The sequence below is a fragment of the Bidens hawaiensis genome, unplaced genomic scaffold (assembly GCF_021521415.1).
Source record: "Bidens hawaiensis isolate Kalapana, Puna unplaced genomic scaffold, B.hawaiensis_p1.1 tig00009343_1, whole genome shotgun sequence".
Classification (NCBI taxonomy): Eukaryota; Viridiplantae; Streptophyta; class Magnoliopsida; order Asterales; family Asteraceae; genus Bidens; species Bidens hawaiensis.
The window spans coordinates 778,590-805,931 of NW_027491689.1; the positions used below are offsets into that span (position 1 = coordinate 778,590).

At 32.4% G+C, this 27,342-nt stretch overlaps 2 protein-coding genes and 1 pseudogene across 2 annotated transcripts; all 3 read left to right on the top strand.

Annotated features, from left to right (window-relative positions):
* Positions 1-3,670: 3,670 nt before the first annotated feature.
* LOC143532105 (hyperosmolality-gated Ca2+ permeable channel 2.1-like) lies at positions 3,671-10,618 on the top strand. The gene is made up of 9 exons (XM_077027250.1): positions 3,671-4,095; positions 4,971-5,114; positions 5,181-5,244; positions 5,610-5,831; positions 5,905-6,078; positions 6,764-7,062; positions 8,243-8,522; positions 9,475-9,750; positions 10,337-10,618. The coding sequence occupies exons 1-9, from the start codon at positions 3,815-3,817 to the stop codon at positions 10,604-10,606; spliced, it is 2,010 nt and encodes a 669-aa protein (XP_076883365.1). The 5' UTR covers positions 3,671-3,814; the 3' UTR covers positions 10,607-10,618.
* Positions 10,619-17,015: 6,397 nt separating this feature from the next.
* LOC143532106 (protein trichome birefringence-like 19 pseudogene) lies at positions 17,016-19,327 on the top strand (annotated as a pseudogene).
* A 2,404-nt stretch (positions 19,328-21,731) lies between these two features.
* On the top strand, positions 21,732-25,362 carry LOC143532093 (protein trichome birefringence-like 19). Its single transcript, XM_077027242.1, has 2 exons — positions 21,732-22,422; positions 24,428-25,362. Exons 1-2 carry the CDS (start codon positions 21,910-21,912, stop codon positions 25,244-25,246), a joined length of 1,332 nt encoding a protein of 443 aa, XP_076883357.1. The 5' UTR covers positions 21,732-21,909; the 3' UTR covers positions 25,247-25,362.
* The last annotated feature ends 1,980 nt before the right edge of the window (positions 25,363-27,342 follow it).

The window sequence follows — 27,342 nt, forward strand, 5'->3', positions numbered from 1 at the left end:
GTTAGGGTTTTGACATACAAAAACCGGTTATTAACCGGTCCGGTTATTAACCGAACCGGTTTTTTTTTCGGGCCAAAAAAAAACCGGTCCGGTTAATAACCGAACCGGTTTTTTTAAAAAAACCGATTTGTGCACCTCTAGCTCTACTATACGTCTTTTTTACATAGCTAATTCCATGTATTGGGTTTAAACTTTGCCGCTTTTCTTCCACACTCACAGGCTTGCACTTAACTCCCTTGGCGGGCCCCACGTAATGGTGTGTACCACCCTTGCATCCTCTAGAATTGACCTGGCTTGGATGTTAACTCATAACATATAGTCTTAAATAATTGAATGCATAAAAAGTATTTCGTTTATATAGTTTTGCAAATGAAATATGTTTTGAAACGATAAAAACTAATGACATGATATCTATAGACGTTGGTGACATGTCTTGATTATACATCGACTAATGACTATGTTTGTTTACTTAAATTGATTATAAGAAATAAGACCTCAAAACTTTTTGAATTTACAACAAAGTGAAAGTTTCACGATTTTATGTTCTTACCTTACATCTTATACGAACAACACATGGTGTCATTTATTATGTTTTACGAGTTAAAATAACCTTTGAGCTATAGAAATGAATACTCGAAGCAGTTTTCATAAAATAATTATCTGGCAAAAATATATATATCATCCGTAGAAACTATCGTAACGACTATACCAAACTTAACGACATATTAATTCAATGATTCCATTCGTTGCATTTAGTCGTGGAATAACACCAAAACCTTAAACTTTTCTTAAACAACAAACGATAGAAACAAAAAACACACATTCATTATAACAAAACTATTCTTATATTAACCAATCTAGCTTACTTTCCAAATTGGATCCACAACACTAGTTTGATTTTATAATGTTAGGTATTATTTGTTTCTGTTACTTAATATTGTACTTTTCATACCTCGTGCGTATACGCCATTATTGGAATGTATAATATGTTACTAAATACGGATATAAATGAAAAACGAAACATCATACTAATAAAACAAGCTAGTACTAATTATTACCAAATCATAAAACCTAATTGACTCGTCAACCAATTTTTAAAGGACAACGTCGTAAATTGTTATCTGGTTATTTTTGGTGTCAATGTAATAACTCCTTTTCAGTTTTATTATATTAAATAATTTTTAAGATAGAAGAATGGCCATGATATTAACAAGTGCGAAGACGTAGGCCAAGTAATTAGTGACATGGAAAGAAGGTATGTTTTGTAGACTAATTAGACCGAAAAGGACGACCACGATTGTTGCTAATTGCCATTGCTATCTCACTCAAACCTTTACCATTTTCGCCTTGGATTCCATATCAAGTGGGATCCATGAATAGCTTTTTAAGACCAAATTACTAAATAGTGCAAAAAGTACCGTCATTTGTTTGTATCACGTCGACATAGACGCATTTCCTATTTTTTATATTTAAAATGCGTAATAGCTTAACTGATAACACAATTATTATTATTAATTGTCCTTTTACAAAAATGTGAAAGGGTGATTTAATTGGTTGGAACAAGGTTTGGTCTCACACCCTTATCTTGTCTATCGTCGTCGTTAATATGGTAGTGCCCAAAGGGGTTTTCCACCCCTTGACGGCCCTCTCTTCAACTTGATGTGATGATTTAACATACAAAAGTAACCTCTCCTGTATACATGATCTAAGGGTTATTTATTTTTTTTTATCTAAGAGATTTGAAGCACCATGTCACAAAACAATCTATTTAGACTTCGTGTGGCGTCCGAATGCCAACTTAATAGTTCTGTGGCATTGGATTCATCAGGCGAGCGGCAACAGCTCGCGACCAACGATGCATTCATCATGCAAGCACAACTAGTCAATTTGAGCACACTCAAACTTCAAATATTTAGTCCGCGAAACTTGAACTTATGAAGGGACATTTTCATTTTATTCATAGGTGTTTAACATTCGAAGATGTTATATTTTTGCCAAACTTAATATGGCAATTTAGTAATAGCCTCAAGTCTAGTTTGTGGAGTAATGGGCTTTGTAATAACTATGTAACGTCGTCTCATGTAGTCATGTGTATGAATTTTAGACAATTCTTTTAGTTACATAAAACATAAAAATATTACATGAGTAATTATGTTAACGCTATAGTCACTACTATTACGTTATAGTTTTAACTAAAATAATAGTATATATTCTACTTCATTTTGTTATAACGAAATAATTATTCAAATTTACGTCGTAACAATTAATTGATCCGAACACACATACACATGCACTCACGCGCGTGTACACACATATACAATATATAATGGGGGTAGGACCATATACAAACAACTATTAACGTAAAAAATCTAAAAAAATATTAAAGTAATACCGATAAGACTAGAGTATCTATTATTACACAATAGTTTTGAATTAGAGTGAGAATATATATTCTATTATATATACATTTGGCTTACTATAAATACAAAGCAAAATATAACCATCAACTTTGTTAATGAAGAAACCGCAATAAACGTATGAAATCAACAAATTATTTTTTGTTCATTGAATCCCTGATTATTCTTTCTAAAACCATAATCATAAACCACCCATGAAGCTTCATGCCATTATTAATGAAGGTACGTAAAAATCAAATCTTAACAAGAAGATCAACCTCACCTTTATAAACATTAGCCCATATTATAGCCTTATATTCGTTACATTCGATTTGATTTTCGGCACAATTTGTTCATGCAACGATTCGTTCACTTCCATACGGGTATGATCAATCGTTTTCCTTTTCTTATTGTTAATGTTAAATTATGGCATATTATTTGGAAATTTGTGGTGGTAAAATGGTTTGTGTTCAAGTATTGTTGAGCATTGTGTCTAGGCCTGTAAACGAACTGAACGAACATGAATAAGGGCATGTTCGTGTTCGTTCCTTTAACTTTAAACGAACACGAACACTTAATCGAACAAATATTTGTGTTCTTGTTTGTTTATTAAAAAATTGAACATGTTCGTGTTTGTTTATGTTCGTTTGTGTAAAATCTAAACGAACATAAATAAACATAACTGAACAACAATACACGAACATAAAAGAACATATATGAACAAACGTAACTGAACACAAACAAACATAAATGAACACAAACGAACAAATATTTAACTATTAACTAACTAATTGTATCCCTAGATCCCGAGGTGGTTCGCTTTTTGGAGCGGGTGCAGAATGTGGTCCAAAATGACTCACAGAGCCCGATGAACCATTGATTGATATTTAGTAGAATAGGCTTTGCGATTCAAAGGGGGGATAGTGGCGCAGCTTGTTGCTCGCTTACCCATTATCCAGATGTAGCTTGGTTTGTGTTAATAACATTAAAACTAACTAATTGATTCAAGTATAATTTATATAAAAAAATATATAAACTGATATACTAAGGGGAAAAAAAACTATTAACTAGATGACTCATATAAACAATAAATAATTATTTTATATTAATGTGTAAGCGAACATAAAAGCACATAAATAAACAAACACAAATGAACATAAATAAATGAAAGTTCACGAACATAAACGAACTTCTCGTCAAGTAGTTCACTGAGCGTTCGGTTCGCTTACAGGCCTCATTGTGTCATTGTTAGATAATTTCTTTTAATCTATGATTATCTCATTGCAAATATACTTGACAACAATCATATTGATTCAATAATATTCCAACTTTTTGCTAGGTGTGAACCAACTTTCAAAGAAGCATAAGTTTGTTTCATGATAATATTTTTGTTGCTAGAAGAAAAATAGGAGTCAGAAATGATCTTACCAGCCTTACTAACATCTGCTGGTTTCAATATAGTGATTTGTGTTGGTTTTTTTTCACTATATTCGATATTGCGAAAACAACCGTATAATTTGAAAGTTTATTTCGGGCAAAGGCTTGCTCAACTTAAGCCAGGCCAAAAGAACCTTTACTTTTTTGATCGACTCATCCCGTCTGCGGGTTGGTTAGTTAAAGCGTGGGAAGCAACCGATGATGATCTCTATGCTTGTGGAGGTATAGATGGACTCGTGTTTATCGGGCTCATAGTTTTCTGGTAATAAACTAACTTACTACCTTGTTATTGTTGTTGTCGTCGTCGTCGTCGTTGTTATTGTTATTACTAGTACTAGTTTTTCAATATGAAATGATCCAAAATTTATTATTACTAGTACTAGTAAATGCGGTTTTCGTCCCCGTGGTTTGTCCAAATTTGTAATTTTAGTCCAATAGTTTCAAATTTGCAATTTTAGTCCAATAGTTTCAAATTTGCGATTTTCGTCCCTGTGGTTTCATTTCACTTGCAATTAAACCCGATCACACTAACCTCGTTAAGTCTAGCCGTTCACGTGAGTGGCAGTTTTGTCCTTTTTCTCCCCAAATAAACCTCAGCCCTAAATCGCAAGCCCCCTCATGTGAGAGGCTGGGTGTATTTGGGAAAAAATGACAAAATTGCCCCTCACGTGAGGGGCACACTGATGGGTTTAACGACCAGACTTAACGGGGTTAGCGGGATCGGGATTAATTGCAAGTAAAATGAAACCATTGGGACGAAAATCGTAAATTTGAAACTATTGGACTAAAACCGTAGATTTAGACAAACCGCTATGGACAAAAACTGCAGTTCACTCAATTTTTTTATTATGACACATTATTCCCATGGACTATTCTATGCATGACATGTGCACATGGCTTTCCATTTGTGTATCATGTTTAGGTGGTGTGTGAGTGTGTGACGTATCAGTTTTGTAATATTATGTGACAAATGCTGTGAAAGTTGTACGAACGAGCATGTCACGTCAACTATCTTACACAACTGACACGCCATGTCAACATATTTAACCAGTGGACATGTTAAAAGGTCACGTTCATAGATTTTCACAACTTTTAACAAAAATGAGAATTGTTATTCCTTGTTTTGTTGTGGTGTAGCATACGGATATTCTCCATTGCAGCCGTTCTTTGCATATTTATCGTCCTTCCAGTGAACTTGTTTGGGCAAGCGATAGAGCAGACGACTCCTGATTCGCAAATGGACATATTTACCATTAGGAATGTTCCGGAAGGTTCTACGGGGTATGCTTCATGAAAACTACTATTCATTAGTCTCCTTTATTTCTTACTTTCTTTTTCTCCCCTTAGGCTTTGGGCCCACTTCTTCGCGCTCTATGTCATATCTATCTCCGCTTATGTTCTTCTATACGTTGTAAGAATGCGAATATAACATTTATTCTAATCATTTCATGTATTAATATTATTGTTTTCGTTAAGCTGTAAATGAGCCGAGTTTGAGCAAGAGTTGATTTTAGTTATATGTAACATAATTTTATAAAATAATATTTAATACTAAAAATTACAATGAATGTTTTTATAAAGATAATAGTCTCGTTAGGTTCACGAACCTGGTCAAGCTAGAACTCGAGCTTGTTTAAGTTCAAGTTGTTTTGAGAAATTAGTGAGCTGATCTCTAGTAGCTCACGTCAGCTTCTAATATATCGAATAATATATCTTCGAAAAAAAAAGGAAAATAAATCCTATGTTTCACACATGATCCTATGTTTGTTTTGATAGGAGTTCAAGAATGTTGCAAGGTTGAGGTTAGAACAAGCAATAAAGTTTCCACGAAAACCAAGTCACTACACGGTTCTTGTTCGAGGTATCCCATGGAGTCCAGGAGAATCATATAGTGAAGTTGTTAGCAAACACTTTAGCAGTTGGTATAACTTAAGTTATCTTGCACACCAAATGGTTTATCGATCCGGTGCAATTCAGAAGTTAATGGTAACCATATGTGTTTCTTATGTGTTTCTTGATTGAATAATAAGATGTTAAACACTCACAACATATATGTTGGTTTTTTATATAGATGGAAACAGAAAAGATGTATAAGGTGCTTGCAGAGACAACTATAACTCAATATGTTCAACCTATAACCGTCGAAGCTCTTCCGTCATCAAACCCTTTGAAAATTGTTGCTTCTGAAACGGAATCTACTTTCAGGAAACATAAACATAATAATAAAAAGGATATGAGAGATTTGGTTAGGACTCTTTATCCTTCTGTTTATTTTTATTTTGTTATTATTATGAACACAAACGGACACAAATAAAATCAGTGGAGCCTAGAGATTGAGACTGATGTAGTCATCAATGTGAATAATGAAAGTCTGTAAACGAAATGAACGAACACGAACAAGTGCATGCTCGTGGTGTTCGTTCATTAACTTTAAATGAAATGAACACTTAATCGAGCAAATATCTATGTTCATGTTCGTTTATTTAAAAAACGAACATTTGTGTTCGTTTATGTTCGTTTGTTTAAAATCTAAACGAACATAAATGAACATATATGAACAAATGTAAATGAACACAAACAAACATAAATGAAAACACTTAAATCAACACAAATTAACAAATATAAATATTTAAGTAGATGACTCATCCAGATAATATTTAACTTTTTATATTAATACATAAACAAACATAAATGAACGAACGGAACATGTGTTCATGTTCGTTCGTTTAATTAAACGAACACAAATTTTTGTACATGTTCGTTCATTTATTAGATAAACGAACATTCCGCTGAATGTTTCATGACCAGTTCACCAAACGTTCGGTTCATTTACAGACCTAGTTATTATTATTGTTCAAATGTTATTACTGTTGTTGTCGTTGTTATTATTATTATTTGTGATGGTTTAAATATGTGTGATATAAACACAGGAATGTGCAGCTGCATTTGTGTTTTTTAGGAACCGATACGCTGCTATGGTGGCATCACACACCATCCAGGCAAAAGATCCTATGTTATGGGTCACTGATTTTGCGCCAGAGCCACAAGACGTTTATTGGGCTAACCTTTGTATACCTTATCGGTATCTTTGGATCCGTAAAACATTAGTTTTTATCGGCACTATACTCTTCAGTGTGTGGTTTTTGCTACCTACATCATTAGTTCAAGGTCTTTGTAATCTTGCTCAGTTGGAGACCACATTTCCATTCCTAAGAGGCATAGCAGACAGGTTTGTCAACTTTAAGTTTGTTTTTTCAAATGAAACATTATTTGTTTCTTTTAAGGTTTCCTTATATGTATATAATGAAACAATGAGATTATTTCATACAAAGTTAGCATAGTTTTAGAGTTCTGAATTTAAGGTATTCCGACGTGTTAGGAATGTGACGCTGGCATGGCGCTAGGGGGTGTAAATGAGTTGTGCTTGTTTAATTTATAAGGGCTCAAGCTCGAACTTGGCTCATTTTGAGTTCTGTATATGTATAAGCCCGAGCTTGACTCGTTAATAGTGTTTCAAGTTTGAGCTTTGACTTGGCCTGTTTATTATTTTTTAAAGACGTAAATTATTAGTTTTTAAATATATTTATTCATATATTTTTGTTTTTATAGTTATGTAAAAAATGTATATAATTTAATTATTTTATCTAAACTATTATATAATGATACATAATATTTAGATATATTTTCATCATATAAAATACAATTATGACTTACATATAACAAGCTCGTTTAGGCTCGTGAGCCTAGTCCTGCTCGGCATGTGAAGCTCATGTAATGAGCTTCTATTTAGGCTCAAGCTCAGACTCACACTTGTTTAAGTTGGGATCTATTCGATCTATTTTGAGTTGAACCTGCTTACGAGTAATCAGGAGTTGATTCAAGAGTTAGCAAACTCGCCACAAGTATATTTTACGAAGCTCATTACTAGTCGACGTAAAGGTCTCGACGATTAGGCTTCCAATTTCACCAAATAAGACTTTTTCCTCAATTCTCTCAACACTTAAGCCTTTCTAAATTTAGAACTACGCGTTTTACGGATGACTTACGCAATTTACTTCTATTATTATCAAAAGTTATCAAAAAATTTGTCAAGCCTGCCAAATTTTGAACTATAACTTTGTTTTGAGTAGGATCGGTTTTGCTATTCAAAAGGGATTGCGTCGCAGCTTGTTGTCCGCTTACCTGTCTCTTTATTGTAATTTGATCCTCTTTTATTATAAAATTTTCCAAAAAGTAAAAATAAAAAAAATATAGAGGGACCTATTGTAATGGTTTGAGAATTCATAATTCCATACACTTTCTTCTTCTTTAAAAATCCCGTTATTATTTTCTTGCTTCCGTTCTGCATCACTCACCACGAGTGACTTGACTCGACAAACTTAATAAGATCAATTTATTAAATGCTGCAGGAAGTATGTGAATATCATATCCGGGTATCTACCAAGTTTGGTGCTAACATTCTTTGTTTTGCTGGTCCCACCAGTAATGTTAATGTTTGCTACACTTGAAGGAGCTGTGTCACGTAGTGGCAGGAAAAAGAGTGCATGTTGCAAAGTTATTATTTTCTTCTTTTGGAACATATTTTTGTACAACCTTTTCACTGGTACTTGGTGGGACCGTATGCATTTATTAACTGTTTCTGGTTTGAAAGACATGGCTACCCTTCTTGGTGTTTTAGTTCCTGGTCAGGTGAGAAGTTCGTTTCTGTTCGTACTTTTAATAAATGAGCGAACATGAAAAACAATATCTCTTAAATACATAAGTGATATTATTCCTCTTAAACACATTATGTTCGTGAACATTCATTTATCATCAGTTATGTTAGTTTATTTATGTTCATTTTTGGATGATTCTTCTACTTAATGTTTTATATATGTTTGTTTGTGTTAATTACGGGTGTGCAAGAAACCGAAAAAACCGATACGAAACCCGAAAAACTGAAAAATCCAGACTGAAGAAACCGAACCGAAACAAAAACCGACGGTTTGGTATTATAAAACCGCACTAACGGTTCGGTTTTGGTTTTGCATGTAAAAGAAAACGAAAAAACCGAACCGAGTTCCTACCTTTTTGTTTTTTTTATATTTTATATTAAATAATTTATAAGAATTTAATAAATATGTTTCTCCAATATTTTTGATCAGATGTATAATAGTCTATTATTTTACAACTAACAAAATTATTTATACCTAAATTCATTATTTTTATAACATTTTTTTCGGTCTAAAATTTTCAAGCTCAAATGGCAAAGACCGAAACCGAACCGAAAACCAAAAAACCGAAACGAATGGTTTCAAAAACTCCAAAAACCGATATTTTTGTTTTCGGTTTGGTTTTAGCCTAAAACAGCACTGAACCGCACCACGCACACCCCTAAATTTAAGTGTGTTCGTTTATGCTTGTGTATGCTCGTTTATCTTTATACAATTATGTTCATTTCGTTTATGTTCGTGAAATGTTCGTTTAGATTTAAATGAACGAATATAAACGAACATGAACACAAATACTTGCCTGATTAAGTGTTTATGTTCGTTTAAAGTTAAACAAACGAACAAGAACAAGCGCATGCTCGTGTTCGTTTGGTTCGTTTACAGGTCTAGTCAAATGTGTGATAAACTGATAACTCTTTGTTGTTTTGTAGGCACCTTTTTTTATGACATACATTATGACAACTGGTTGGGCAAGTTTGGCCTATGAACTAATGCAACCATTTGTACTTATAGTTAACTGGTTTTGCCAATTTGTTCTTATGAGACCAGAAGGATATGGTGATCTCTACACTTTCCCTTATCACACCGAAGTTCCGAGGGCCCTTTTGTTCGCACTTCTCGGTTTCACATTTTCCATTCTGGCGCCTCTGATATTACCTTTTCTTCTCGTCTACTATTTCTTCGCCTATTTTGTGTACCGAAATCAGGTTTGCGTTGCATTATTCGTTATTACATTTTATGCGCAATGTCTAACTTATTATAAGCTAGGGGTGGCAAATTTGACCCATTGGGTTGAATGAGTTGTATTAAAATGTATATAATGGGTCAGAATGGGTCAAACTAAAAAAAGAAAATAACTGAAACGGGTCAAAACAGGTTGACATTTCTTGATTTTTTTTTGTTTGGAACGAAAACGGAGGAAACTTTTTAGTACTTTTAGTTTTTGATTTATATATCGAGTTATGATCTTTAATTTGTTTTTTGAATTTTTTAATGAGGGGTTTTTGAAATGGCTCAGAATGAGTTAAGATTTCATAAATCCCTCATTAAAAAATTCAAAAAAAATAATTAAAAAATCATAACTCGAAATATAAATCAAAACGAGTTTAGCGGGTCGTGCACAGTAACTCAACGACGCCGAAGAACGATAATTTTGTTTTCAGTAGGATCAGTTTTGCCATTGAAAAGGGGGTGGCGGCGCATTTTGTTACAACCCAATGGGTCACGTTTGCCACCCCTAGCGCAATGTCTATAACTATAAGCTAACGGTTTTTTTTTTTTTTTTGGTTGTAGATTTTGAATGTTTATATTACAAGATACAATACAAATGGAAGTTATTGGCCTATTGCACATAACTCTGCAATATTTTCTTTAATAGTTATGCAATCAGTAGCTTCAATCATCTTTGGAATGAAAAGACTGGGCACTGCATCAGGCTTTGCATTCATACTTATAATCTTCACTTTGCTTTTCAACTTGTATTGTCGCCATAAGTTTCTACCACTTTTTACAAACAAAGCTGTACAGGTATATATTGCATCAAAACACACATACAAAGTTTAGCTTTTGTTATTTTTTACACATTAATATACAAAAAATATGATATAATATTTTTGTCATAGCAGTATGCAGAATTTATAAACTGCATAGTTTATAAAGTTATAATTAGTCCAATGCATAACCAAGTTTTAATAAGTAACAATTACTAGTTCACCATTAGGACTATTTAATCAATAAGTAAAACAACATTTTTGTCTTAAATCAGCATGTATATATAGATATTTTTTTAAAATAAGTAATAGATACTAGTTCACCTATATGGACACACACACACGCACATATATTTGTAGGGTCGAGATACTGTACAATTATACCTTAACATACGATAGGTAAAGGCAAAAAACAAAGGCAAAAATACTAAAACGCTCAACCACAACTAAAACGCTCAGCCAAAAACCTAAAACGCTCAAAAACGGTTTTCGTGAAAAAAAATAAAGAAAATGATCGATTAACGATCCAAAACTGTTTTTTCGGTGAACCAATGAGTAATTGGATATGTATTGACGATTCCGAGATGTTGGGATGTGATTTCATGGATCGATTTCGTGAAAAAAGGTATTCAAGTACCTATTGTACGTTAAGGGATTATTGTATTGGATATTTTACCTATATTTGTATATAGGGACACATTCTTCTCAGAACCACTTTTATGTTGACATCAGCAAGTACCGGTTAAAACACTTGTATCTAGGACATTGATGATTTAATGTGATAGTGGGTAGCTGGTTATAAAACTGCCTCATGTATCACATTTGAAGCAAAAAAAAATACAACTATGATATGTGGTTATCGCACTTCTCAACATTTATTTGTATATTTAGAGCATGTTTGCGATTGAGTTTAAAAACAACTTATTGGCTTTTTCAAAAAGTCATTTTGAAAAGCCAGGATTTGTGACTTTTAGAAAACAACTTTTTAACCATTTTAGAAATCTAAAATAAAAAAGATTTTTTTGATTGCCAGACAATTTTTTAACTTGTTTCTTTTTAAAAAAACCAATAAGCCATAGCCAATAAGTTGTTTGAAAACTCGATCCCAAACATGCTCTTGTAATATTATTTGAGGTAGTTTTGTCATGCATTATGTATATGTTACCTATTTAATACTTGCATCATCATATGACTTGTTTGTAGGATCTTATTGAGATGGATCGACACGATGAGCATTCTGGAAAGCTTGAAGAGGTTCTTTCGCGGTTGCTATCATCATATAATCGAGTTGGGCCATATTCCGGTAATCATCCCACTGATCTACTTTCACCTGAGTACGAAGTACCTAAAGACGACGCCGACGACAATCAGGCAGTAGTCACAAGTTCGAAACAAGAGGAGACCAGGTTCGGGTTGCATTTTGTTTCTTGTTACTAATTAAAGGTTGAAAATGGACGGGTCATACGGGTTGGTTTTTTTGTTTAAAGTATTAAATATAATTAAGAGTAAACTGCGTTTTGCGTTCATATGGTTTGTCTAAATATGCGGTTTTAGTCAAATAGTTTCAAATTTGTTATTTTCGTCCATGTGGTTTCATTTCACTTGCAATTAAACCCGAATCCATTAACCCCGTTAAGTCTGGTCATTAAACCCATAAGCGTATTCTTCACGTGAGGGACAGTTTTGTCATTTTTCCTCAAATACACCCCAGCCCCTCACGTGAGTGGGTTTGCGAATTACGACTGAGGTTTATTTGGGGAGAAAAAAAAGACAAAAATGCCTCTCATGTGAGGGGCACACTAATGGGTTTAACAATCATACTTAATGGGGTTAATGAATTTGGGTTTAACTGCAAGTGAAATGAAATCACAAGGACGAAAATCGCAAATTTGAAACTATTGGACTGAAACCGAAGATTTGGATAAACCACATGGATGAAAACCACAGCTCACTCTATAATTAAATAACTAGTATGCCAAATATTAGTTAAGGGATTAACTTCGTTACATAATCCGAATCGACCCATTTATAATGAATGGTTCGGATTTTCCGCCTTTAAATTACTAATAAGATTGTTTATTCTTATTGCCAGTGAAAAACATTAAGCTGGTGCATCAAGCAACATTCATGTTGGACTAATGTGTGAGATTAAGCAGTTCATATATTTTCGGAGTATCATTTTTCGTACTAATTTGGAAAAAAAAATATTCTTGGAAATCCTTGTACAGACGGAATGTAATATATGATCCTAGATAGAATAGATAGTTTTGGTTCTTGAACATCATATATTGTGTAACGAGAATTTAACGAAATTTTCGTGTTTAGTTATGATGGACTCAAGTTGTATATTGTATGTAATATAAGGTTATTAAGTTCATCTTCATATTGGTTGGGTTTAAGAGCATTCTCAACCCAATTTTTAAAGTTGTCAAACCCATATAATTTAGGGTAAATTTTAAGAAAACCATCCAAAACACCTCTCCAATCCATTCTCTATTATATGGATGAGTTATATGGCAACTAAAGTAAATCCCTAAATATAGGGACTCATTTTATCCATACCATATAATATATCACATATCTTCCAATCACCATTTACTATATAATAAGATAAAAGAGAAAAAATAATAAATAATTAATTTATGGATATGAATAGGGAATAGAATGTGGAAGTATTTTGAAAAATGATAGATAAATTTATGGAGGGTCAAGTTATTCTACAAAGGGGAATAAAAATGAGAAGGATGAGAAGCCATAATTAATTGACATGTGTCAAGTATGGACCAAAGAAAAAAGGGTATAGAGGTAATTGTACACATTTTCTCTCTCCACATGCAAGACACATGTTAATACCCCCATCATTTTATAACGTTTATAACTTTTTCATATGATATTTTTTTTAAAAAAAATTCACCATAATAACAAGCGTTTTTTACCTTTAATATGAGTATAATTTTGTTATATAAGAATAAAAAATAATTTACGTCATTGTGTTATTGTGTCATTTAAGATCATTTGTGTGAGTGTATAAGCATTATTGTGCCATTATGCGGTTAGACTATTGTGTGAATATGACACAATGGAAACAGAGTCTGGTAAATATAACACAATGAAAACAGAGTCTGGTAAATATAACACAATGGAGACAGAGTCTGAAACAACATTATTGTGTCATTATGCAGTTAGACTATTGTGGTATTGTGCATAAGATAAAAGAGAAAAAATAATAAATAATTAATTTATGGATATGAATAGGGAATAGAATGTGGAAGTATTTTGAAAAATGATAGATAAATTTATGGAGGGTCAAGTTATTCTACAAAGGGGAATAAAAATGAGAAGGATGAGAAGCCATAATTAATTGACATGTGTCAAGTATGGACCAAAGAAAAAAGGGTATAGAGGTAATTGTACACATTTTCTCTCTCCACATGCAAGACACATGTTAATACCCCCATCATTTTATAACGTTTATAACTTTTTCATATGATATTTTTTTAAAAAAAAATTCACCATAATAACAAGCGTTTTTTACCTTTAATATGAGTATAATTTTGTTATATAAGAATAAAAAATAATTTACGTCATTGTGTTATTGTGTCATTTAAGATCATTTGTGTGAGCGTATAAGCATTATTGTGCCATTATGCGGTTAGACTATTGTGTGAATATGACACAATGGAAACAGAGTCTGGTAAATATAACACAATGAAAACAGAGTCTGGTAAATATAACACAATGGAGACAGAGTCTGAAACAACATTATTGTGTCATTATGCAGTTAGACTATTGTGTTATTGTGCATAAGATGAGTCATGTGAATATGACACAATGGAAACAGAGTCTGGTAAATATAACACAATGGATACAGAGTCTGGTAAATATAACACAATGAAAACACAGTCAGGTAAATATAACACAATGAAAACACAGTCAGGTAAATATAACACAATGGAGACATGGTGTGGTAAATATAACACAATGGAGACAGAGTCTGAAAAACACAATGGAAACAACGTTTGGTAATAACACAATGGAAACAGAGTCTGGTAAATATAACACAATGGAAACAACGTCTGGTAAATATAACACAATGGAAACAGCGTCTGGTAAATATAACACAATGGAAACAGAGTCTGGTAAATATAACACAATGGAAACAACATATTACACAATGAACAACAAAAAAACACAATTAAAAAAACCCATTAATTTTTTTTTATTTTTATATAACAACATGATACTCATATTAAAGATAAAAAAAACGCTTATTATTATAGTGATTTTTTTTAAAAAAAATAATGTCGTATGAAAAAGTTATGGACATTTTAAAATGATGAGAGAATCGACATGTGCCTTGCATGTGAAGAGAGAAAGTCAACAAATGTGATTTATTACCTTCATGCCCTTTTCATCAATTTTTATTTATTAAATTAATCTCAGTCATTCAATTTAGAATCAATGGACTAGATTCCTCTCACCCTTCTCATTTTTGTTGTCCTTTGTATTTTAACTTTACTCATTTATGGAATGATGTTTTTTAGCTAAATTATAAGAAAAATATATGGAATGGGATGTGAATACTCTAAGAGATGGAAATAAAGTTTTGAATATATGAATTTGGTTACTGAATTGAGTTGTATTAAAAACCGTTAAGAAAAACTAATACTATCGATAGTTAAACTAAATAAGGGGTATTTGTGTCAATGTTAGAAAGTATGTTTAGTGTGTTATTATGTACTTGTTAAAGTAGAAGGGTCTAGTATGTATATTTTAAAGTAAAAAACATAAATTACAGTTATTATGGTTAGAAGTTAGCGTTTAAACATTTTGTCTGTTAATTGGATTTATATACCCAAAGACAATCATTGTTAGCATACGATCGATAAAGTTTATTTCCATCTCTTGTTCATATCAGTTTGTGTATGATTGCTTCTTGATTTACCAACAAATACACAGTCTTTTTTTATTTTTTTTCTTGACATTTCAAAAAAACGGATTTGTTTAAAAAATAGGAATATATATATATATATTTTGCTCCCATAAGGGGTTTTGACATTTGAATTAATCCAACTTTGATGGTGTCGTCTTTCAAATGTCGATGACAGTTGATCAAGTCTTAAATTAAATAGTGTAATGATAGAAACTCAACGAATATAAAATGACATATAGCTATAATTCATATGATTCAAACAAAGGAAGCCTTAACACATCTATGTATGTTGTTTCCACTTGTTAGGAAGAATCGATCGCACTACCGGTTTACTGCTCAGACAAATTTGAAAAACCGATCACACCACCCGTGTTTGTTAAACCTTTTTTTTTTACAGTTAAAAACACAAGTTATTTGAAAAAAATCAATTTAAGTCTTAATTAATTAGTGTAATAATTTATTAAAAGGAAAAGAAATATGTATGTGGCACCACCTGATTGGACATAAGAAACTTGTATTGCACTCACGGCAACGCGATAAATGTTCCGTGGGTGTGGTCCAAGCTGTCTGCATGAATGGATTTTTGCGGTGGTTGGGTTTTATTGATCGTTCAAAAAATAATAATAAAATCATTGTATTACTAATTTAAAATATTAAATTATAATATGCATATCGGTGAAGAAATAATAAAGGGAATGTGTGTTGGTTCCTTATAGAAGCAAAAAGATAGTGTTAACTTTGCGTGACAAGTTAATATACTTTCTATACTTTTCTATTTGCGTGACAAGTTAGTAATATTAGTTATTTTAATTGTTGGTATGCGTTCACATTCACATAGTTTATAAAGCATGGTATATGAAAAATTAAAGTCTGTGTGTCAAAAACAATGGAACAAAAGTCTACTCACATATAACATGTCAAAAACAGTCTATAATTACCAGTTTTTGAGTTTTATTAAATTTAAGGAAACTACATTTATGGCATAGTATTCTTCACTTTGCCCTTTAAATTTATGCAAAACATAAATCATCGCACGCAATCGTAACACGAAATATTTTTAGAAAATGTTAAAGCCATAGCAAATCAGACTTGATATTCATACAGTTTGATTCACGGTTTACAGTTTAAAACCCACATTTAATAGCCTGGTTCACATTTTGAAACTCGAAACCCACCGTTTATCTTTTTTGCTTTTCATTTTTAAATTATTTGATTTAGCTTGTCATTTTTCAAAACCGTAAATTCTGTTAAAACTGAATCATAAACACTCCTACGATATGCACCTTTCGTGCAAGTCATCCCTTTATCTTTTCTTCATTTGTTTTAATATTATAGAACAACTTTTCCAAGTATTGGAAAAATCTAAACCACAAGGGCCCAATTTAAAAAATGTTAAATAAATTTACTATAAGTTACTATAAATACAATGATGGAGATAACCATCAACTTTGTTAACGAAGAAACCGCAATAAATGTATGAAATCAACCATTTATTTTTCATTGAATCCTTTGTTATCATTTCTAAAACCATAATCATAAACCATATTCCATGAAGCTTCATGCTAATGAAGGTAAAATTCAAGTCTTAACAAGAAGTTCAACCTCACCTTCAAAGATATTAGCACATCTTATAGCCTTATCATTATTCCTCACCATTCTCCCTATTTACTACCCTTACATACATTACATTCTTGAAAAAACAATTTCATGTTCAAATGATCACGTGCGTGTTCAAACCACCGCAAGTCTGTCCCACCACCACCCTATCTATCATAGCCACCTCCTCCCCACCACCCTCAGGAAAAAAAATGACCACAAGGTGGCAATGGCATTGCCAGTGCCAGTGCCAGTGCCAGTGCCACCCAGAGGGCAGGAGGTGGTGTTAAGACGGTCTGGTGGTGGGAACAAGTCATGTGACTTGTATTCGGGCGAATGGGTGGAGAAGTCGGATGGGAGTTATTACACGAATGAGACGTGTTGGGCGATACAAGAGCATCAAAATTGTATGAAATTTGGGCGGCCGGATAGGGGTTTCTTGAAACGGAAATGGAAACCTAACGATTGTGAGTTACCGGTGTTTGATCCAGTTGAGTTTCTTGAGATGGTTAAAGGGAAGTCTCTTGCATTTGTAGGTGATTCTGTTGCAAGAAATCATATGCAATCTCTTCTTTGCCTCTTGTCAAGGGTATGTTTGTCTTTTCACACATATATATTATAATTTGATCTATATGCTATACTAAGAAACCTAATCGTTTCACAAATACAAATATATTTATAGGATAATCATTAAATTTAATATATATCCTATTATGTGCATTTAAGATGACAATGAATTAAAATAGAAATAAAGATTAAGAATTGAGTGTTGCTAAACGTACTATTTGTTATTCCATTTTTATTAAATAACCCCCCCCCCTCCTCTTCCCAATACAATCCGATTTTTTTTAGAGGGGGGTTAGGGGTTGGACCTTTATTAAAAAAATCATAAAAAACGATTAATGTAGAGAAGCAATAATGTTCCAATAGTTGATCCTGAAAACCCGACTCCTTGCATTGTCTTGTTTGATTCAAAATTGTTAAAAGGTCAAAGTAAATAAAAATACTTACATAGCCCAAAATCATACAACCCGATTCGGTTTTTCTAACCAGCTTACAAATATGAATTGTAAGCCAAACCATTCAGTACAGTTTAAACTTTAAACTTTAAAGATTTTAAACTTTTAGAAAATCGATCGTGAAACCAAAACTGATAATCGGTTTGGATACTTTCATGGTTTAATTCAAAAACCCTATATAACAGTCTTGAAAAATATTAGATAAATTTGTGTTATTAAACTCTTAAATATACAATAATAACACATAAAGAAAATGAACTACAATATAACATATTAACAAATTTTTTTATTCACGTGACTTATGTTTACTAAGTGGATCCGAGTACACATGTATGTAGTTGTTAATTGAATAATCATAGATATTATTATGCTGGCTTATAAAAATACATTCTAACATGTAATATTTATTTATGAAAATGTTGACATTGATAATTTATACATCAATATTAACCAGGTTGCATATCCAAATGATGTTTCAAACTCAAGTGACTTGAATTTCAAGCAATATGAGTATCCAGAATACAACTTCACTATTTCAATTTTTTGGTCACCTTATTTAGTGAACACCGAAAGAACCGATCGGCACGATATAACGCAACCATTCAAACTCTACCTTGATGAATTCGACGAATCTTGGACATCCCAGATCGAAAATTTCAACTATGTCATTGTCTCAGCAGGTCAATGGTTTTTTCGGCCCACAATGTTCTACTCAAACCGTCGAGTAATTGGTTGTCTTTATTGCCCAGAAAGCACCATCCGCCATCGTTCCTCCACTTTCAGCTACAGGAGGGCGTGGCGGACTGCTTTCCGAGCAATTAATAGCTTAAAGAACTTTAAGGGAATTGTATTCTTGAGATCTTTTGTGCCTTCACATTTTGAAGGTGGGCCATTGGATAAAGGTGGGGATTGTGTAAGAACAAAGCCTTTTAAGCGTAACGAGAGTGAGATAGCAGATTATGTTTTAGAAATGTACAAGACTCAATTGCAAGAGTACAAGTTTGGGGAGCGTGAAGGGAGGAAAAAGGGGGTTAAAATTACGTTTATGGACATGACCCATATTATGCATCTGAGACCAGATGGGCACCCGAGCAGATATGGTCACTTGCCGTCACAAAATGTGACCATGGCTAATGACTGCGTCCATTGGTGCTTACCCGGTCCCATTGACGCTTGGAATGATTTCTTGATGGAGTTAATGATGAGGGAAGAAGTTTGTAGTGTCATGGCTTGTAGTGTTTTTTAGTTTAATTTTGTATTTGATTTGTTATTACATTTTTTAAGTATTTGATCAGTAGCCCATTGGGCTATAAGCTTTCAATTTTAGGCTGCCTCATATGTTTTTAATGGGTTGGGTTCTAGTCTGGACCATGGTCAAGGCACTAAGGTTTTGATGCAAACTGCAAACCTATATCAATATTAATAACTTGTTACTAATTTATTGTTTGTAATATTTAAGTAATTTATTTGTTAATTCAAACTTAAGGATAATATTTTTAATAAAAATTTTCATTTATAAAACAAAAGTTACTGATCAAATAAATCCAATTTCTTTTTATTTGTACTAGTTTCGTCAAATTGATGGCAAAAATTTAAATATAATATAATTTTTCTTTTTAAACGATAATAACAATTCAGGCCCAGTGACATAACTCTTGATAGCTCAAATATGTCCATACCTCAGAGTCTCGGATAGAATTTTAACCATCAATTATTAACGCTCGAGGATGGCGCCAATCAATTTAAGGAAGAAATCAACAAATTTTTATACCCTACAATTTATCTATGCCTGAAAGCCCATGTTAGTAATAGCAAGATTTTTGTGCTGAAATTGGATTCGAACTTATAGTGAACCAAATGGGCGAACGACCATCAACAATTATAGAAAGAAAATTTTGAACTTTAATAAATTAAATAATCGAAATACTTAATAGGATTAAATTTATTTTTAAGTTGATGCTAATGATTAATTTGAGTTTGTAAAATATTAAAAAAAGATTTTTTATAAGGTTTGGAGTGTTCCATGGTTACTTGACTTTTATTAAATTCTTGTATGGGTCTCCAGAAATCACGCCCATGATTTATTCAATGTATTTTAAGTCAACTATAGTGGCCAAATTTATTCATACACGATATAAAAATTGTGACAGATTACAATTACATCAATTATCTTTATATATTTAAAGTTTTCTTTGTTTGAATATTGTCGGCAATAGTAAAATTAGTGTAAACGTGTCTCACCCCTTCATATTCACATGTATCTATAGATATATTTATCTTTACGTAACTTCTAACTTTTAACATTTAAATTGCTTTCATGAGAAGAAAAAAACAAAAATTTTGGTTGGTTATTTATCATATTTGTTCATTTTTATTTATTTATTTATTAGATTTAAATATTTTCAACAATATTCACTTGTTGAAAGAAAACACACCCAACTAACAAAATACTTATCATCACTCCTAACTTTCACCTTATTATCTTTCAGGCGCTCCCGTGTCAACGTGTAAGTTAGTTTTTTTTACGATTTGAAATTTTATGAAATGACTTGGAAGTGTTAAATAAAATAAATTGAAAGTTAAGAGTGGTAGTAAATATATCATAAGTGAGAGTGTTTCCTAGCCAACAAGTTATTTTATTAAATTCTCGATGGGTGTGGAGTTTGCAGATCCATCAAAAATAGAGCAAAAATATCATAATCCGAAAACTATACATGTTTAAAATGAAGGTTCATAAGCAAAATACTCGAGCTAAATGTATGACTAACACTGCACAGTCAACACAGAAAGGGAAGAAAGTGGTCGATAAAGGAAAAGAAAGCTTGATTGACATTGTTGTTGATTAGACCGCGTTAAAGAAATGAGAAAAATCATAAGACAATGTGATTGGACTGACTTTGCAAGTCATCCTTCATGGTAAACACAAGAAGTGGGGTTTTCTTGCGAAGGAAATTAAAAGATGAACTAATAAACATCCATTTAAATGTGGTTCTACCTAACACATACACACGATTGATATTAAAATGAAGAACAATTGCATGACATGTCATTAGAAACTTACTGAACATATTAGTGATAATGGGGTGTGGAACCCAAAGCTTAATGACAACCAGCTCGACATAAAAGCTTAATGACAACCAGCTTGGCATATAGATAAACATATTAGTTGAGGGGTAATACCTTAAGTAACCAACTTAGAGCATCCATAATGGGACGTGAAACCCAAAGTGTGGATGATGTGAATGACTTCAAACAATAAAGATACCAACTTTTCTTGTTGTGGGCTACAAGTTTGTTTCACAAAGTTTGTGACTACAAACTTCGTCCAAACATCACAGGTGTCAAAAATTGGGGGACCACTCTCTCAACCACATACATATATATAACATGTATATATATATATATATATATAATTTTAATATTATGTAATAAAGTGAGTGTTTTGAGAAAAGTTTAAAACTAATGTGACGGTTTGTAAAAGTTTGTTGTTGTAGATGCTTCTATAGAAAGTAACCAAGCTAATTACATGGTGTCACCTAACATTCTTTTAGTTTCATTTCACCTTTTTTACTATAAATAGTATACCCTTTAACCCATTTAATTTTTTAATAACTTATTTTCCTAATAATTGTCACTAAACATACATAAATAACAATATGAAAGGTGTCTTTGTCTTAACTCTTATGTCTTATATATTAAACTTTATATTATATTATATCCATATATAAAAAACTTTGTAACTAAATACTAAATACCACTTCCCTTATTCACTCATCATCTCCTTGGAACTTGATCATCTCTCTTCCTCTCTCTTATTCTTTCATCCCCATGAAGCAAACTAGTGCACTCTCTCATGGCAAGAACAACAACCAAACCATAACACATCTAGCCACCTCCAAGATTCTCTTACTAGTAACCCTAACCCTAATAACCCTTACAGTCATACCCTTATACTTTCCATTCCACAAATTCCCATCAATCTCTAACACCAACAACCACACTCCCACCTCACAAATTGTTAACCACTCACAAGACTCACTCATAACCATTGATGACAACCACCACAAATGTGATGTGTTCTCTGGTGAGTGGGTTCCAAACCCTGATGCACCTTATTACCATAACACCACATGTTGGGCTATCCATGAACACCAAAACTGCCAGAAGTATGGAAGGCCAGATTCGGATTACATGAAGTGGAAATGGAAGCCAGATGAATGTGATCTACAAGTGTTTAATCCTTATCAGTTTTTGGAGATTGTGAGGGATAAAGCTTTGGCTTTTGTTGGTGATTCGGTTGGTAGGAATCATATGCAATCATTGATTTGCATGTTATCAAGGGTACGTATGTTTATTCATCTTAATTTATCTTATGGTTGTAGAAATCGATAGACGTTAGTCAGGCAGTGGGGAGGGACTAACGATTAATCAGGATTAATAGGGAAGTCAGTAGATAGCGACCAGCGATTAACCGACGCCTGGCTAGGCGCAGAGCCGTAGACAGCTTTAGGGGAACGGGTTCCAAACCCGTACGAATTTTTGTTTTAGTATTATATACTAGTGTATTTTGGCATCGCACATTCGCACCCGTAGAAATTTTAACAGCGAACCCGTAGAAAACCCAAATCTAAGTAATGAACAATCGGTCGTCCGTCCTTCGAAATTTTACGAACCTGCAGGAAAAAATTTCTGGCTAGACATGATGTGAGGGACTAATGATTAATCAGAGTTATTAGGGAAGTTAGTAGATACCGAGTGACGATTAACCTGTGGCTAGACATGATGCGAGGGACTAATGATTAATCAGAGTTATTAGGGAAGTTAGTAGATACCGAGTGACGATTAATCTGTGTCTAGACGTGATTTTTACAACCATGTACATGTCTTTTCATCTTTGTTAATTTGTTAATTACTTAATTATGAAAAAGATTTACAGTTATTATTTGAAGAATTTGTTTGTATAAATGTGTTGAAAAGATCAAGTCTTGATTGATGACATTAACTTTCTTATTTGTGGAAATTATTTGGGAGTATTAAAAAGATTTTGAGTCTTGAACAAGTTATATTCTTGGTGTTTTTTTGTTTTGTTTTTGTTTTTAATATTAATAGTTTTTTAATAATATTATTTTTGTGAACAATCTTGCATCGGGTGTAGAAAAAAACGGGGTTGAAAAGGAAACAAGATTCGGAATTATGGGAACAAAAGTTGAGAACAGTTGAGCTCTCATTTTCACACTATTTTACTTTTAAATATTTTTAAATAAAACTTTGACAAAGTATAATCTTAATAAATAAAAGATTCTGAGTTCGAGTCTCCAGTTGTCGAACAACAAAGAATAACACATAAATTTTTCTAAAAAGAAAATTCCTCGAAAAAAAAATACGGGTTCCTGAGTAAGAGGAGGGGAGGGATGCGTGAACAACGCTTGACGTGCCATTTTAACGGGTTTTTAATTTCTAGGGTTTAATTTCGTTTAAGTTTTAGGTTTTGATTTTTTAATTAAAAGTTTAAAACTCACTTTTACATGTATGATTATTTACTTATATATATGTTTTGCAAAAAATCATATAAAAATGTGTGAAATATTGTCACTTGCTAGGAACCTAAGTAAAAAAATATATTTTCTTTTACTAAAAAGAGTATGTTTTTAAAATATGTAATAAAATGTATAAATTTTTTTGATAGCTGGTGAAGGAGATGGTCCGATTATAAATAACCAAACATATGCAATAAATATTTAATCTTTTATGATGAGACATATATTATATTTTCAAGTATGGTTGATTATAGTGTGAACACGTAGCATCATATATAATACATGTATATTATTTTTTATATTTTGAAGAAAGTGAAACCTCGAGATAAGGTAATGAACCATTTAAAAATTCTCATATAGTTTTGTATTATATTTGCTTCATTGACTTGTATGAAAGTAGGTGACCGACTAATATGTTTGACGGGGAAATAATTATAATAATGACAACATGTAATAATAAAATTATATAAACTTAAAAATTGTTTTTAGGTCAAACTGAATTTGATAACTCTAGACATGGATACATCTATGTATTACATATATAGCTAAAGGGGAAAATAAATCATAATTACTTGGTGACAAAATTTATGGAATATTTTCATGTGGGAACATGCTTTTATTTTCACTGTCTTTTTTTCCAGAAATTTCATTGTCTTTTCCACAGAAACCATGATCATATATAACTATAAGCTCTGCATTTGCATGTGCATTACTTTATACAAATGGCTTCATTTTAAGGTATACATGTGTTATATGTAACATGAGTACATGACAATGACAATATTGGTGTCTTGCAATTAAATTCTTAGGTGGAGTATCCAATCGATATCTCAACGACAAAAGACGATGACTTCAAGCGTTGGTACTATGTGTCGTACAATTTCACGATGGCCACGTACTGGTCACCGTTTTTAGTTAAGTTTGAACAACCTGATACTGATGGCCCAACTCACACAGGCGTGTTTAGTCTATACCTAGACGAGTTTGATGAGAAGTGGACTAACCACATTGATGAGTTTAATTATTTAGTAATAAACGGAGGCCATTGGTTCTCAAGGCCTTCGTTTTACTATGAGAACCATCGGGTGGTTGGTTGTAAATGTTGTCAGATACAAAATGTCACTGACTACCCGATGACATTTGGGTATCGAAGAGCGTTAAAGACCGCGTACAAGGGGATCCTGAGCCGGAAAAACTTTAAAGGCGTGACGATTTTACGAACATTTGCGCCGATGCATTTCGAAGGCGGGGAATGGAATGGAGGAGGTGATTGTGTTAGAAAAAAGCCTTTTAAGAACAATGAGATAAGGTTAGAGGGCTCTAATTTGGAGTTGTATTTGGCCCAAATGGAAGAGTTTGAAAAAGCCCAAAAGGAAGCAAGTGAAAATGGGCTTAAGTTTAGGCTTATGGATATAACCCAGCCCATGTTGTTAAGGCCTGATGGACACCCAAGTAGGTATGGTCATTGGCCCAGTGAGAATGTGACTTTGTATAATGATTGTGTGCATTGGTGTCTACCTGGACCTATTGACACGTGGAGTGATTTCCTGCTACATATGTTGAAGATGGAGGGTAGGAGATCAGCCCAAGAGAAGATTAATCAAAGGAAAAGGAAAATAGCAAGTTAAAGTTTTTATTTTTTACTTTTTTTTTTTTACTTTTTACCCTCTCCTTTAAACACAAACAAAAGGGGATAGAAAAGCCCTATTTTAAAGAAAGTTTAATTATTATCATTTTAATTCTTGTTATTATAAGAGTATTTTTTTGTTGTTGTAAACTTGTAATATGATTTATATCATATCATGTCATATTATAGTCTTGACCTCAGTAAGAATCATAGATGATGTTTTATACATTAAAGGGTACCTAGCCATACTTCTATGTAAAGTAAAATGACTAGAAGTTAGCGGATTTGGGTTAGGACGGTTCGATTAACTATATCTGGTTTGGTATTTTGTTTTAATTTTTGGGGTGAATTCGGGTTTGGTATGGTCGAGATAAATACCAACATATGAAGCGTGTTAGCATAGAGAATTCATATTCGGTCATGGATCCAATCCGAGACTGACACACCATATTTCAAGATTCTCTAGAAATGTAAGGTTCGATTCAATTTGAATTGATTCGGATTCAATCCATCGCTCAAAGAAGACATGGAAATATATGTGTTTGGAGGTCGACGAGACCACGACTCCATGTTATTGTACATCTTATCATTTCATACCATTGTCTGTTATCTGATAAGATTAAAACATGATTTTGATGCCGTAAAGCCCTGATTGAACCACACAATTTTATTTATTATTTTTCTTGGAGTGGATTGATGTTTCATTTTTACTTGTGTAAACTTGTACTTTTAAGATTTTGAAGCTTATGAAGTTATGTTGATGCAAAATCAGATCTTTATGATTTTATTTTATTTTAATAATTTATTAGTATTATCTTGATGTTCAAAAATATAACTTTGTGAAGGAATAGCATGTGCAGCACATGTGCTCGACAAGGCATATGACTCATGTTGTCATATGGCCGAACGTGTATGAAAAATTAATTATATTATTATTGTTGTTATGTTTTTTTAACAGCTAGATCATGTTTCTAGTTTCTACCCACAAAACAAATTAGAAGATTGTATGAAAATGACGTTAAGTTTTTAAGTTTACCTACCCAACCAATTAAGATAAAATATAACTTAATCAACCAACTTATGAATTCAAATGTAAAAAAACTTAACAACTCTAATACCTGTAACATGATAAGACGTCCAGGTCAATGTCTGATCCGAGTTTAAAAACATTGAGTTAAAGGCCAGTATCTTAAATCACCTCTTCCACCACTCCTTAATCGTTAACCTACGCCATCATCGATGGAGAATACAAAATAGGAATGTGTTGTTGTTTTAGGATCCCCGAATACTTAATTATGTTATATAATTTTGTTTTTATATGTATTTAAGGGACCATAGGTGAAAGAGACCATGAAAGATAGTATCAAACTATATCAGCCATGAGCCATGGATGGTATTCATAATTTTGAGCAAACCATTATGGACTTTTTATGTGGTTTTCTATTTCATTTTCATGTTTATACTTTGACTAAATTACATCACGCAAGGTTATTGTTATGTTCATATTACGGATTTGATCAATATTTATTTTTAAGAAAATATGATTTTGATCTTAGTTTTGAACACACTATTACATAACATTTTGCAAACAATTTGCAAACTATACATTGTTAACATGATGAATGTTTGTTTTCCAAAATACGGAAAAAAAAAGTTACGGACAAATGATTTATAAGAGAGCAAAATTTTATTTTGTGTTTCTAGGTAATCAGTCATTTCTCAAGGCGGATTATAAAAACATTGTTTTAAATTATGTAACACCAATCACTACAACCTTTGTAAATTTTTAGAATTGGTAAATTAAAATGACATGCCACCTAGAAATACAAAACGGAATTTCTCTATGTTGGAAATCAGGCCCTTGATCAAACACAAGATTGAACAACTTGTTCGACTCTTTTTATTATTATAAAACCAAAACCACAAATTACAATACCTATAGCCATCTATTTATACTAAACTCATTCTAATCCTAGCCCAACACAAACTCTATTTTAATAAACAAATAAACTCCTAGATAAACCTTATTAGTTAAAACTAATAATTATCTCTACTTTAAATATAAAATACTTAATAAATAATTCACCAAGAATTATC

Excerpts from the sequence above, each read along its gene's own strand:
- LOC143532105 (XM_077027250.1), top strand. The coding sequence starts at position 3,815 with ATGATCTTACCAGCCTTACTAACATCTGCTGGTTTCAATATAGTGATT. Across the intron at positions 7,063-8,242 it reads CTAAGAGGCATAGCAGACAG|GAAGTATGTGAATATCATAT; the intron begins GTTTGTCAACTT and ends TAAATGCTGCAG. Across the intron at positions 9,751-10,336 it reads ATTTTGTGTACCGAAATCAG|ATTTTGAATGTTTATATTAC; the intron begins GTTTGCGTTGCA and ends TTTTGGTTGTAG.
- LOC143532093 (XM_077027242.1), top strand. The coding sequence starts at position 21,910 with ATGAAGCAAACTAGTGCACTCTCTCATGGCAAGAACAACAACCAAACC. Across the intron at positions 22,423-24,427 it reads TGATTTGCATGTTATCAAGG|GTGGAGTATCCAATCGATAT; the intron begins GTACGTATGTTT and ends TTAAATTCTTAG.